A 12,502-nucleotide genomic window follows, 5' to 3' on the forward strand; every position below is an offset into this window, starting at 1 on the left:
GGAAGTTTCAATATATAAGAGTATTTAAAGAGCATGGTTTAAGAACCGCTAGCGGAATGTAAAGTGTATTGATAATATCCTTGATTTCTCCTGCAAGATGTTTATTTTTCTCCTCATTATGTTTTAAATAAGGTTCTATACTTAATCTTTCGAAATACTTATTCATCTTGGCAGAGAGAACACGAGAAGAAATTTATACAATGGAAGTTTACTTTCATGATTGAATATAAATAATTATTTATATTATAAAATACTGTAAATTGAAACGTTACTTACTGTTTTGGTAACTTGCTTTTATTTTTCGAAGACAACATATCACCAAACATAGTTGAAATATATGACACTGAAGCACAAGTATTTTTGTCTTCATTTTTTCCATCTGGACAAAATGTATTCAATACCATTTTTTCCATTATGTTATTTTCTATGTATTTCTTTCTAATATTTTATTTATAAAAATTATAAAATTATTTATTACAGAAGACAACTTTATATCTTGTTATACTGTTTCTTTTATGATATCATCTATTTAGATTGCAAGAGTACGAATAAGGTCACAATAGTAAGAAATATAAAACCTGTGCATCTTTCAGATTCATGAAGTCATTTCTTTTTCTTTGAAGGATATAGTGTATAGATATGAACTTAGTTATCTATCTTTGTAAACGTATTATTTATACAATTCTCTTAAATCAATTTATTAAAAAAAATTTTTAATTGTGTAGTAAATTCCAAGTTACATTTTTATATTAAACATATTTTTGTTTATAAACTTGGTTTACATATATTATTATAGCTATTTTTATATCATTTCTTTTTGTTCTTCAATTCCCACAGTCCATGTCTAACAAACCTTTGTGCTGCATCTTTATTTATGTGAGGCATAATTGTTTTCTTATCATTAATTTGCTTCGCACGTGCCATGGACTTCTTTAAACGATCATTTTCTTGCTTTATTCGGTGTTTCGATGGATCAATTCCTGGTTAGACATAAACGTAATATGAATACAATAAAAATTATACAATATTCTATTTAATTTAAAATTACTGTGTAACTATAAATATTTTTTTAATATTTTACCTTCTGAACGCAGATACATCCAAAATACACTATTTAGACAATAAGACATCAACAAATTATACTCTATTTTATCTGTATTGGAGAGTTTTTCATATACTGTTGGATCAGTAGCATGTTTAACTTTATCTTCGATTTTCGTCGCTGCATCATGAAATTGTTTCAGTTTTTCAATAACGTCTGGGTCATGTGACCGTTCTCCAAAATTTGCATCCATTGTTTATCCGAAGAAAAACGATTTTTAACGATTTTTTAACAATGTACACAAGATCTTCTTGTGTAAATTTCGTAGTACATAAAGTAACTAACCTATAACAAAAGACAAACAATAAAACGCTCCCCCCTTATTCTCAAACTAGATGTTTGACATAGTTACAATTTCAGGTTACAAGATGCCTTGCAATACATATTTATATTTACATATATACATATATGTATATATATATACTCACACACACACATATATATACTATCCAAAATTTGTATTTATTCCAAATCTACAGTTTTCCAGCGTTCAATCACTTTGAATTATAATAATCGATGAACTCAATATTCCCCCATCATTCGAAAAGACTAGTACGTGCGACGTAACAAAGAAATTCCTCAAATTCTAGGGAGCTGCTTTCCGAAAACACATTTGACATCTTCTTTGCAAGTAATTCGTGGAGAATCAAACAGCTGATTCGTTTTACGGCGGAGCACATGTCGTCGTAGTAGGACGTTGCAATATTACTTAGTATTTCTCGCGCGAGACGATGAAGTTTTAACGAAAATAACCGGATACTCGCGCTCGAAAAGGGACGTATCACTCGCGTTTATTCGACCGTGCGATGAGAAGGAAGGAATTGTAAGTTGTTTTTGAGGGAAATTTTTGTTTGAGAAAAATGGCTGACCGTGATAGCGCATCCGAAAGCGACTCAAGCTCGATCGACGGAGGCCCGATAATGATGCCACCGTCACCTGTAACTAGAGAACAACTTCAAAAAAGGATTGAGTCGCTGCAACAACATAATCGTGTTCTTAAAGTCGAGCTAGAGACGTACAAATTGAGAGTAAAAGCGTTGCAGGAGGAGAACCGTGGTCTTCGGCAAGCCTCTGTCATTATAGTAAGTTTCTTTTATAGTTTTTACCAAGCAAACGATATATATTCACTCATTTGCCGATTACATTCGTTACTTAGTGCAGGCGTATTTCATGGATGTGTACTTTATTTCTTGATGCACGAAATATTTAATTTTAGGTTAAATCGGAGATACTGTATATGAAATGTTTTTCACATAAAGTCATTTTTTTTTATATGTACATCCTATTTAAAGTTTTTTACATATTTATTTTATCTAACTGCGTTCTAATTCTTTGTTCGTGTATAGTTTCTCCTAATTTGTTTGTTTTTAGTGTGTATATTTAATGTATTAAGGTTTCAGTTTTATAGAATTTCATTTAGTACAAAAAAATTTAATTTACATATTTAAGTAATATTGTTTGTTGATAACGATTTAAGATGAATTATTGAATCGTCGAACTTTATAGTTGATGATAATTCTTTATTTTAATTACGCAAATTCTTTATTAACATTTTAGCTTTTTCTCTTGGTTTATATTGTAGCAAGCCAAAGCTGAGCAAGAAGAGGAATTTATAAGTAATACATTATTGAAAAAAATTCAAGCGCTTAAAAAAGAAAAGGAGACATTGGCACATCATTACGAACAAGAAGAAGAATGTTTAACGAACGATTTGTCCAGAAAATTAAATCAATTGCGCCAAGAAAAATGCCGGCTAGAACAAACTCTAGAACAAGAGCAAGAATGTCTTGTGAACAAGTTAATGAGAAAGATAGAGAAACTTGAGGCCGAAACACTTGCAAAACAAAGTAATCTAGAACAGTTGCGTAGAGAAAAGGTGGAATTGGAAAATACACTTGAACAAGAACAGGAAGCATTAGTAAATAAATTATGGAAAAGAATGGATAAATTAGAGGCGGAAAAACGAATGTTACAAATAAAATTAGATCAACCTGTCTCAGATCCTGCTTCGCCAAGAGAGATCAATAATGGTGATACTGCTACTAGTCTAAGTGCACATATTCAAACTCTGAGAAGTGAAGTAGCCAGACTTAGACATACATTGTTCATCTCACAACAAGAACGTAAGAGCTTTTATCATGTAATTAAATTTGTGTAGTAATAAATATATTTTAATGTTTCTAGAAATATAACTACAAAAAAAAATACATAACTGAAATATATAACTTAGAATATAGAAAGAAAAATAAAAAAGATATATAACTTGAAATATGGAAAGAAAAGTAAAAAAGATCTGAAATGGAATAACGATTGATATTTATATTTTGTTATTAATTTCACATTTAGAATAATGTTTTTAATGTTAGAATAATAATAATAAATTGTTAAAAATTCATTATTTTTTAAATATTAAAGCAAAAAATTACGAATTGATGAATGAAAAATTGAATTGAGAGAATATGAAAAAGAAAAATTGTAAAAATTGGAAATAATTTATAATATAAAATAATTATGAAAATATGCATATTTGAAACAAGACTAGATGATGTCACATATAAAACTTTTAAATTAGTAATAATATTGATGAGTATTTGTGAATTAATTACAAATACTACATTTCTATTTTTTATTAATTAACCTTATTTAATCTTGTCTTTATACATATTAGATACAGAAAAAATGCAACGATATGTAAATGAAGAAAAACAAATTCGTGAAGAAAATTTAAGACTTCAAAGGAAATTGCAATTAGAAGTAGAACGTCGTGAAGCTTTATGTAGACATCTCTCAGAGTCCGAATCCAGGTAAATAATTATATAGATTATATAAATAGTTTGATTGTAAATTTTATTTATTTATTAGTTTGGAAATGGAAGAAGAACGGCACTACAATGAAATTGTGATGTCTGGTGGAAATATAAGGAATCGTACTGTTTCTAGCCCAGTGCCGTACAATCCTTCACCTAGTTCCTCTAGACCATTAAGTCCAGGTAATTATTATAATATCCTTGTTTTATATAAAAATGAATTTTTTACTTTTATAATTAATATTTCCAATATTTTTTATTTTTATGATTCAATATTATTTTTTCACGTACGATTTACACATATATATTTTTTTTATTAATCAATAGGTTCATCAACCAGAGAGGGATTTAACACAAATCGATGTTATGCTTGTGGTCAACCTACTACAATTCCATTTGCAAGTTCATCACCACCTTCCAGTGTAAGTTACATTTTAGACAGGTTCAGTAATATTAATATTAAATTTAGTATTAATATTAAATAATATAATATTATAATATTTAAAAATAAATCATTAATCTGAAATAAATATTTAACAATATTTACGTAGGGCCACATGGTAACATCGTCCAATAGACGCACATCAGATAGATTTATTAAACCTGCAATTCCACCAACTATTGTAAGTCCAAGTGGTCCACCAATTGCCGCTAATACAACTACAAATGCAACTAGCGGATCACCAATGGATATTACTAAAACATAAGTCAGTTGATTTCATCTAATAACAAATATTTCATCGTGTATTCGTATAAAGTACTTTTTTTGTTGATGCATTTTTGCTATGTGATTGTATAACATATTCGAAAGTTATTGTAAAAAGAGTTTTCGTTTTCAATATTTCAATCATTTTATGATCGTAGTATGTGAAAAAATCAATTACGAAATATTCATAAAAATAAGTAATCTATAAATTGCTCTAAACTTGGTATCAAATCGCTTAAATCTTTCTTAAAACATACAAAATAGCATTTATATAAAAAAAAAAAAAACATTAATAAAGTCACATATGAAATTCTGAGCTGCTTTAAATAGCCTAACAAAATGAAAATTTTAAAAAAATCGCTCTTCTAATTTCTTTTGTACTTTATTATTATTATAATAAGTAATCTAATGTATTATTTAAAATATAGAGAGAAATATCATGTTTTAATTTAAAGTACTTAGGTAATAGAAACAAATATTTCTGTAGTATTTACTATATAACTTATTTAAATTTTAATATTTTTTTTGTAATGTTAACTTTTATAACGTGATTATATGGCATAATAATAAGACAATAATATAATTTTCTTGAAGTTGCACAACTATAATTTTGTATGATTAATATTTGTAATGGAACTAGAAGAGCGAATATATATTTAAAATTAATATGCCTTAAAAAAATATGCAATTATGGTTAAAAAAAATGATTAGTGAAAAAAGAAGAATAATTAAGATGAAAAATGGAAATTTTTTAAATTCTTTTTTTCCAAACAATATTTGAGTTTATAATATTTAAAATATAATTGGTTTAATATTTTGTATACAATCACATAATGTGACTATAAACATTGCTATGCTATGTTTGAAATCGACGAAACTAATATCGTGACAGTAACATCTACATGACATTGTTGCATTTAAATGCAATCATATTATATGTTTAAAATGGAAAGATTATTACTATTATTAAATATATTTTAAATATTTTATTCTGTTAAGAATGTTACAAACATTAATTGCATATTTTCAGTTTCTAAATAAGTAATATAATTTTATTTATCGAACGTGCAACAATTTAACGCATGTAATATTTGTTCTATCTTGAAGTATTAATAACATCAGTTTTTGAAAATATATGTGTATTAAGTTAAATATTAAATTAGTATATTTTGTCCTTTTAATCATAAAATTTACAAATTTGTAACATATGTCATGTATAATATGTTTTCAATTGATATTTATATAAATGTGATAAAGTTAAACATAACAATCTTGTGCTATATTTTATCATAATTTGAACATTATTATTTTATTGATCATAATTATATTATTATTATTGGTGCTCAAAATGTGAGATTCTTCAATTTGTTATTAAAAATATATTATGGACATTTTTATTCTTTGTCCAATAATGAAATAAAAAGATATGTGATTCAGTTTTTTAGTTGAAAAAAAAAGAAAAAAGAAAAAAAGAAAGAAATTCAGTCTTTGCATTATAGAATTCCACCTAAAATTTATATGTGTAATACTTGGGTATCATATATGTCGCAATGTATTAGTCATAAAATTATTAAAAAAGATGCAAATTGATATCACACAAAAGCTAACCTAAAATCATAAAACTATTGAGAATTAAATGATAAATCTTTACCAATAATAACAAAAATTAATACTTTTTTTAAGCTTTATAAAATAGATGTTTCATGAATACTCTACATATGAATAAAACGTTGCTACATTATATGGAATATAGATGTATCAATTGTCATATATAAAGAAATTTTGTTAAAACAAAGAATTATTACTTATTAATAGTTATATACAGATATATTTCATTATTACATATTATGTACTTTACTTAAGCTTTTACGAAATACAGTCACTTTTTTGCTATTATTTTTGTAAAATTTATTGTTATCCTTATTTAAATAAATATTATATTGATTTAACAAAATATTTCAAAATATAATATTTATTTAAATATTTTGACAGAGATAATATATGTAGCAAACATTGTATAACTATTTGCACATTAAGGAAGAAGAAAAAACTGTGTACATTTTCAAGGTTATTCTTATCTACATATTAACAACTTAAGAGCTAGATTTTGCCATGAATGCAAAGAGAATGCATTAATAGTAATTTATGTATTGAAAAATTTTTATTTTACTGCTTATAAAATCGAATTTCTTATAGTATTACAAAAGAATATTATATTTTACAAGTAGCCACAACTAATCTTGCAATTATTAACCACATAATCAAAGAGATTGAATCTTCATGATAACAGGGCCAACTTAATAAATTTTGTATTGGCCATAGTATACCTTTTGGCAAAATTATTACAGGTTTATTTCTGTATAGATATAGTAAGGTAAACATTAATAAACCCTGAAAACATAAATTAAATTATAAATTAGGTACATTGCATAATAAAAATAATCAGACACTCACATTTAATATACGAAAACCATATGTTACAGATATTTGCATCTTCATTCTGGAAGACAGTCTTTCATTCACTAAATTAGAAATATATCATAATTAATCATGTTTTATAAAGTAAATCCGACAATAAATAAATAGCGTAAAACTTGTACAATATGTATGACAACATGATTATTTTTACTGTTTTACATTTGAATATATAGTATATATATCGAGTTATAAATGAAAAATTTTCAATTATTAATTTAAATTACCAAACAACAGCAAAAATTATAAAACAGTGGGTCCAATTTACTTTTTAGTAAATGCATTAAGGTCATCAATTGTTTCTATTTATCTTCATCTTTTATCTTACCTTTTTCTTTTAATGTACTCTCTAATTTATTATATTTACGCTGAAGTTTCGCATACTTGGAAAATTCATCTACTATAGAGATTCCAGTCATTTCTTGCTTCAGATGAACCAAATCGTTTCGTAATTCCATGTCATGTTTGTTCAAGGTATACAAACGGGATGTAATCTGCAAAAACGAATGGCAAATTTTAAGGGAACGTTTTAAGGGAAATCAACGAAAAACAAGCAATTAATAAATAACGTTCAAATACTTACGTATCTGATTAATGATGGAAAAATATATTCTAAAAGACAACTTACAGTCGATATTATGAATAAATTCATTTTATATTTTCAATGAGGTCAATTTCATATTTCACAATTATCTTTTCATCGGGTATTAATTAAAATATAAGAAGTTACTACTCAACTTTTTGTGTAAGAGATTTTAAAGGTTAGAGCATTATACGACTGTTTCTGTCAACTTAAACATGAAAATGTACATGATAGATGGTTGGCTTAATTATACTAGGGAATTGACTGCAAGTTTTTAATTTTCTTCTTGTTGGTACAGATTGATATGTCGACTGGTACTTGCTCTTACTTTTTATATTTGCTATTTCTATATATTTTTGTTTCTTTATGATCATTGATCATACACATTCTATAATGTTTTATTGCTCGCAAAGCACGTGGTACGAATAACCATGGTTATGTCGACAGATTATTTAGAAGAATTAGATGATACAGAAAAAGATGTATCAGAATCTCATTCGAAACTTCTTGAAGCTGTGTCACAGCTTGATAAAGGTCAAAGGTAAATAAATATAATGTATAACTATGATATACAATTCTTATTATTTTCTATATTATATTTTTCATATTTATATATATTTTATATATTATACATTATTTTTATTATTAATACAAATATAACGTAATAACATTCCATGTATTTAATTTTCAGAGTGAAAAAGGCAGAACGAAGCGAACCTACATTGGAAGTATCAGAGTTTCATCTGGTAAAAAGTGGAATATGTGATCGAGATGCAGTTCATGTACATGATTTAGCCAAAACATTGGGACAGAAAAGTCATCATCATGAAATTACTAAAAATTTACAAGCTATAAAAAGAAAGATTCAAGTTTTACCAAAACCTTTGGAGAAACCAGCAGCAGATAGAGTAAGAAATATTTTATTAGAAAATTTGTATGATTTTATATGGATATTATGAATAATATATTGTAAAATATAATTGTCTAAATATGTTGTTAACTATATTTAGATAAAGAGAATAGTTGGCTTTAAAAACACGAAACAAGAATTAAAAAAATGGAATGCTATAATAACAAAAAACAGAACAGCAGAATCACTTCATTTTCCATTGAAACAGTCATCCATAAAATTGGATTCATCTACAGAATTTGTTAAAAGATTTAGACTTCAATCAGATTTAGAGAAAGAACTTGCTGCACTAGAGCCACAGAAAGATAATATTGAAGAAAAGAGCGACGAATTCTCTTTAACATTGAAGGAAATTATTATGAAAAGAAAAGAAGCTGCCAGAATCAGAGCACAGCAGGTTTGTAGTGAAATATCAAATATCAAAATATCTTGCTGTTACTGTTTTGTTATGTATTGTCTATTTTTAGTCTTATAGAGAAGCAAAGGCTCATCGTCAAAATAAAATTAAAAGTAAAAAATTTCATCGTGTTCAAAGAAAAGAGAAAATAAAATTGCAATTGAAAGAGTTTGAGGAATTACAAAAAACTAATCCAGAAGCTGCATTGGAGAAACTTGACCAATTAGATAAGACCAGAGCTGAAGAGCGAATGACATTAAGGCATAAAAATACAGGAAGATGGGCCAAATCTAAACAAATTAGAGCAAAATATGATAAAGAAGTAAGTATATCATACATGTACTATAAAGATTAATTAGTTAAAATTAGAATAAAAAATAAAATATCAAATGTCAGTTTAATATAATTTTGATATAATTATTTTTTATTAAGCATAATAAATAGTAATTATGAAAATTATCTTTCATATATGTAATGTTCTAATATTTCTATTTTATTCAAATTAATCGTTGCATTAATAATTTACTCTTAATGTTATTAGACTCGAAAAGAACTTGCACAACAATTATCAGTTGGACGAGAATTAACTCAGAAATTTAAAAAATCGAATGATAGTGAAGAAGAAGATGTAGGCGATGATACGCCTATGCAGTTTTTAACTAGTGATAAAGAAAATCCTTGGATAGGGAATGTCAAAACTGAATCAGAAATTGACCAATTTGTCAAAAGTTATCGTAAATATTGGGATGATCAAAATAAAAAGTTAGAAGGCCAAAATATAAATTCTAAAATTACAACTGAAAATAAAAAAATAAATAATCCATTAAAGGATACGCAACCTAGTATTTTAAATGGTATGTTTGTTTTACAGAAGTGATAATAAATTATTAATAAGAAGATTGTATCTTATTTATTTTTAATTCATTATTAATTTATTAAATTTTATTGCATAGGTACAGATGCTCATGTTAATACAAACTCTTTTGAAATCCAAAATAATGAAAAAATACAAGAAGCTAAAAATTTGAACAAGCCTACAATTTCATTAATGGATTCTAGTTCAAGAGGTATGTTTGTACATATAAATTTATTAAGTAGTGTTAAGAATGCGATTCAGTCCTTTAATTATGTCATTCGGTGTCGAAGGACCACTCACTGATGTGGGAATGAATAACTCTGCTTTGACTTGTTGATGATAGACTCAAGAAGCCTGATTGCTTCTACTTGATTCAGATAGTTAATTCTTTGTGAATGATTAAACTTAAAGACGGCTGACTTCGACTGATTCGCTTAACTAACTGACTGAGAATGACCAGTTGACCATTGACTTGATTGACTATGGATCTCTGTTTTTCTCAGAGTCCTCTTACAAAGAAACCTTCATCTGTCCTTTTAAAGAGCTCTGAAGAGAATTAAGTGAAACGGGAGATGTTAAGACTAATCAGGAAGTACGAGGGAGGTTTCCAAAATTGTTTATTACGAGACTGACTCGCGTGAGGTATGAGGAGCGATCCCATTATTTTCTGGAAATCCATGTACTTCTAGTACGTAGCTGGCAAGTGCCTGGTACATAAATGGTAATTGCTATTGCTGAAAAAACTCCTCTCACTCGAAATTTATAGGGGACCTGGTTGTAGATTCTTTAAACTCTCTACACACAAAATGCAAAGAAATGCGAAGAATGTGTAAAAATCTCTAATTCGGCTAATTAGTTTTGAAGCACGACCATGTCATAAATAGTACGCATTTTAACAGATAATATTAATAAATATTTCTTTTTCAGATAATAATACTACAAATAATAGGCAACCTCTTGAAACTAAGAGTCGCAAGGAATATTTGACAAAAGTTAATGTTAAAAATGTAAAGAATAAGTCCATAAATAACATTACAGCTACTTCCAGTTGGAAGGTAGAATCCATAGAAAATATTAATACAGAAAATTTCAAAAATTCTAATGTATCAAATAGCGAAAAAATAAATAAACTATTTGATTTTATGGAAGAAAAGATTCAAGATCAAATTAAATTTAAACTTGAACGTATTACCCAGAACTACGAAGAAATAAAAACTAACAAAAAAAGAAAGTCTAAAAACATTAAATTTAAAGATGATAATTTTGATGGCCTTGAAATTCAAGCGAAAAAACAAAAGCCTATTTTAGATTTAAGTTTAAATGAAAGTGCCTGCAAAAATAATTTGGAAGTGAATACCGAATTAGAAAAAATTAAACAAATAAAGCAACATAACACTTCATTTGTAGATAATAGATCAAATGCTAAGGTGGAAATAGATCCAAATAAATATATAAACATAAAACCTAAGCATTTAAATACAGATCTTCCGATTGATATCACTGGCGGTGATGATGTATTAGATGACAGTGAAGATGAGGAGAAAAGGCGTAATGTAGTAAGCGAAGCATTTGCAGATGATGATGTCGTAGAAGAATTTAGAAAAGAAAAAGAGGAAGAGGTAAGTAAGTTAAGTATTATGATACAGTATCATATTCTTGTTTAAAATATTTTGGCAAATGTAACATCAAATTTATGCATAGGTGAAAAAGGCTCAACCTAAGGATATCGATTTAACTTTACCTGGATGGGGTAATTGGGGTGGAAAAAATATTAAAGTTTCAAAACGTAAGAAAAGACGTTTTATTTTAAAGATGCCTAAAGATTTACCCCGAAGAGACGAAAATAAGGGTGACGTAATAATATTCGAAGAAGATAATCCCAAAATAAAGGAACATCAGGTTAACGAGCTGCCATATCCATTTTCAAGCGTTAAAGATTATGAAGCCAGCATTAGAATGCCAATTGGAAGAAATTTTGTATCTGAAAATTCTCATAGAAAATTAATTGAACCCTCTGTTAAAACACATATGGGGAAGGTTATTGAACCAATGAATGAAGACATTTTGGTTAAAAAAAATGATAAAGAAAATCGAAAATTTATTCCCAAAAGAATAAATAAAAAGCAGAAGATAAAGCGAATAAAAACGATAGAACGAATAAAAACAAATAAACAAGCAATAAAATAAATTAGGAAATGTACTATTAAAAAGAATGTTTTAATAAAAAATATTCAAATTTTTTTTTAGTTTCCAAAATGTGTATTATAAAATGTATATAATAATGATCTTATATTTCTTTTTTGTCTAGTATTGGTTGTTAATCATTTAAATAAATATGTATACATACATAAACACACATATATATATATCAAATAAATAAAATTAAAAAATGTTAATAGTAAAATATGATAAAAAATGGAGTTTTATAAATATTTTTATATTTTATAATTATGTATAATTTGTATATCAAATTAGTTATCAAAGTATATCGTTCTTTGATAAAACTAGAAGTTATTAATATATTGTGTGATTAGAGTATAATTATTATCATTAGAATGTAATACTTATAATAATACTTTATACTTATATATATATAATATATATATGTATATATACGTAATATGTATATATACATGTATATACATATACATATTACACTTTATATA

The 12,502-nt window shown here is 26.4% G+C and overlaps 4 protein-coding genes across 6 annotated transcripts; 2 read left to right on the plus strand and 2 right to left on the minus strand.

Annotated features, from left to right (window-relative positions):
• Nucleotides 1–799: 799 nt before the first annotated feature.
• On the minus strand, nt 800–1,618 carry LOC122530720 (nuclear nucleic acid-binding protein C1D-like). Of its 2 annotated transcripts, none has more exons than XM_043657934.1 (3): nt 1,531–1,618; nt 1,082–1,387; nt 800–980 (listed from the first exon to the last, which is right to left on the minus strand). In XM_043657934.1, the coding sequence occupies exons 2-3, from the start codon at nt 1,293–1,295 to the stop codon at nt 808–810; spliced, it is 387 nt and encodes a 128-aa protein (XP_043513869.1). In that variant the 5' UTR covers nt 1,296–1,387; nt 1,531–1,618; the 3' UTR covers nt 800–807. The 2 variants fall into 2 exon arrangements, with proteins under 2 accessions (XP_043513869.1, XP_043513880.1); XM_043657945.1 differs by lacking the exon at nt 1,531–1,618 and adding an exon at nt 1,422–1,515 and having other exon boundaries at nt 1,082–1,304.
• A 325-nt stretch (nt 1,619–1,943) lies between these two features.
• Nucleotides 1,944–6,508, plus strand: LOC122530681 (coiled-coil domain-containing protein 6). Its single transcript, XM_043657844.1, has 6 exons — nt 1,944–2,184; nt 2,685–3,225; nt 3,771–3,906; nt 3,965–4,092; nt 4,237–4,331; nt 4,461–6,508. Exons 1-6 carry the CDS (start codon nt 1,963–1,965, stop codon nt 4,614–4,616), a joined length of 1,278 nt encoding a protein of 425 aa, XP_043513779.1. The 5' UTR covers nt 1,944–1,962; the 3' UTR covers nt 4,617–6,508.
• A 249-nt stretch (nt 6,509–6,757) lies between these two features.
• Nucleotides 6,758–7,883, minus strand: LOC122530713 (guided entry of tail-anchored proteins factor 1-like). The gene is made up of 4 exons (XM_043657920.1): nt 7,674–7,883; nt 7,419–7,584; nt 7,070–7,137; nt 6,758–7,006 (listed from the first exon to the last, which is right to left on the minus strand). Exons 1-4 carry the CDS (start codon nt 7,740–7,742, stop codon nt 6,827–6,829), a joined length of 483 nt encoding a protein of 160 aa, XP_043513855.1. The 5' UTR covers nt 7,743–7,883; the 3' UTR covers nt 6,758–6,826.
• A 133-nt stretch (nt 7,884–8,016) lies between these two features.
• On the plus strand, nt 8,017–12,034 carry LOC122530656 (U3 small nucleolar RNA-associated protein 14 homolog C). Of its 2 annotated transcripts, none has more exons than XM_043657809.1 (8): nt 8,017–8,214; nt 8,365–8,581; nt 8,684–8,980; nt 9,051–9,302; nt 9,522–9,834; nt 9,934–10,048; nt 10,768–11,455; nt 11,538–12,034. In XM_043657809.1, exons 1-8 carry the CDS (start codon nt 8,105–8,107, stop codon nt 12,021–12,023), a joined length of 2,478 nt encoding a protein of 825 aa, XP_043513744.1. In that variant the 5' UTR covers nt 8,017–8,104; the 3' UTR covers nt 12,024–12,034. The 2 variants fall into 2 exon arrangements, with proteins under 2 accessions (XP_043513744.1, XP_043513735.1); XM_043657800.1 differs by having other exon boundaries at nt 8,018–8,214; nt 9,934–10,047; nt 10,764–11,455.
• The last annotated feature ends 468 nt before the right edge of the window (nt 12,035–12,502 follow it).

Source organism: Frieseomelitta varia, unplaced genomic scaffold, assembly GCF_011392965.1.
Source record: "Frieseomelitta varia isolate USP_RPSP 00005682 unplaced genomic scaffold, Fvar_1.2 scaffold_135, whole genome shotgun sequence".
In the NCBI taxonomy this organism is placed as follows: Eukaryota; Metazoa; Arthropoda; class Insecta; order Hymenoptera; family Apidae; genus Frieseomelitta; species Frieseomelitta varia.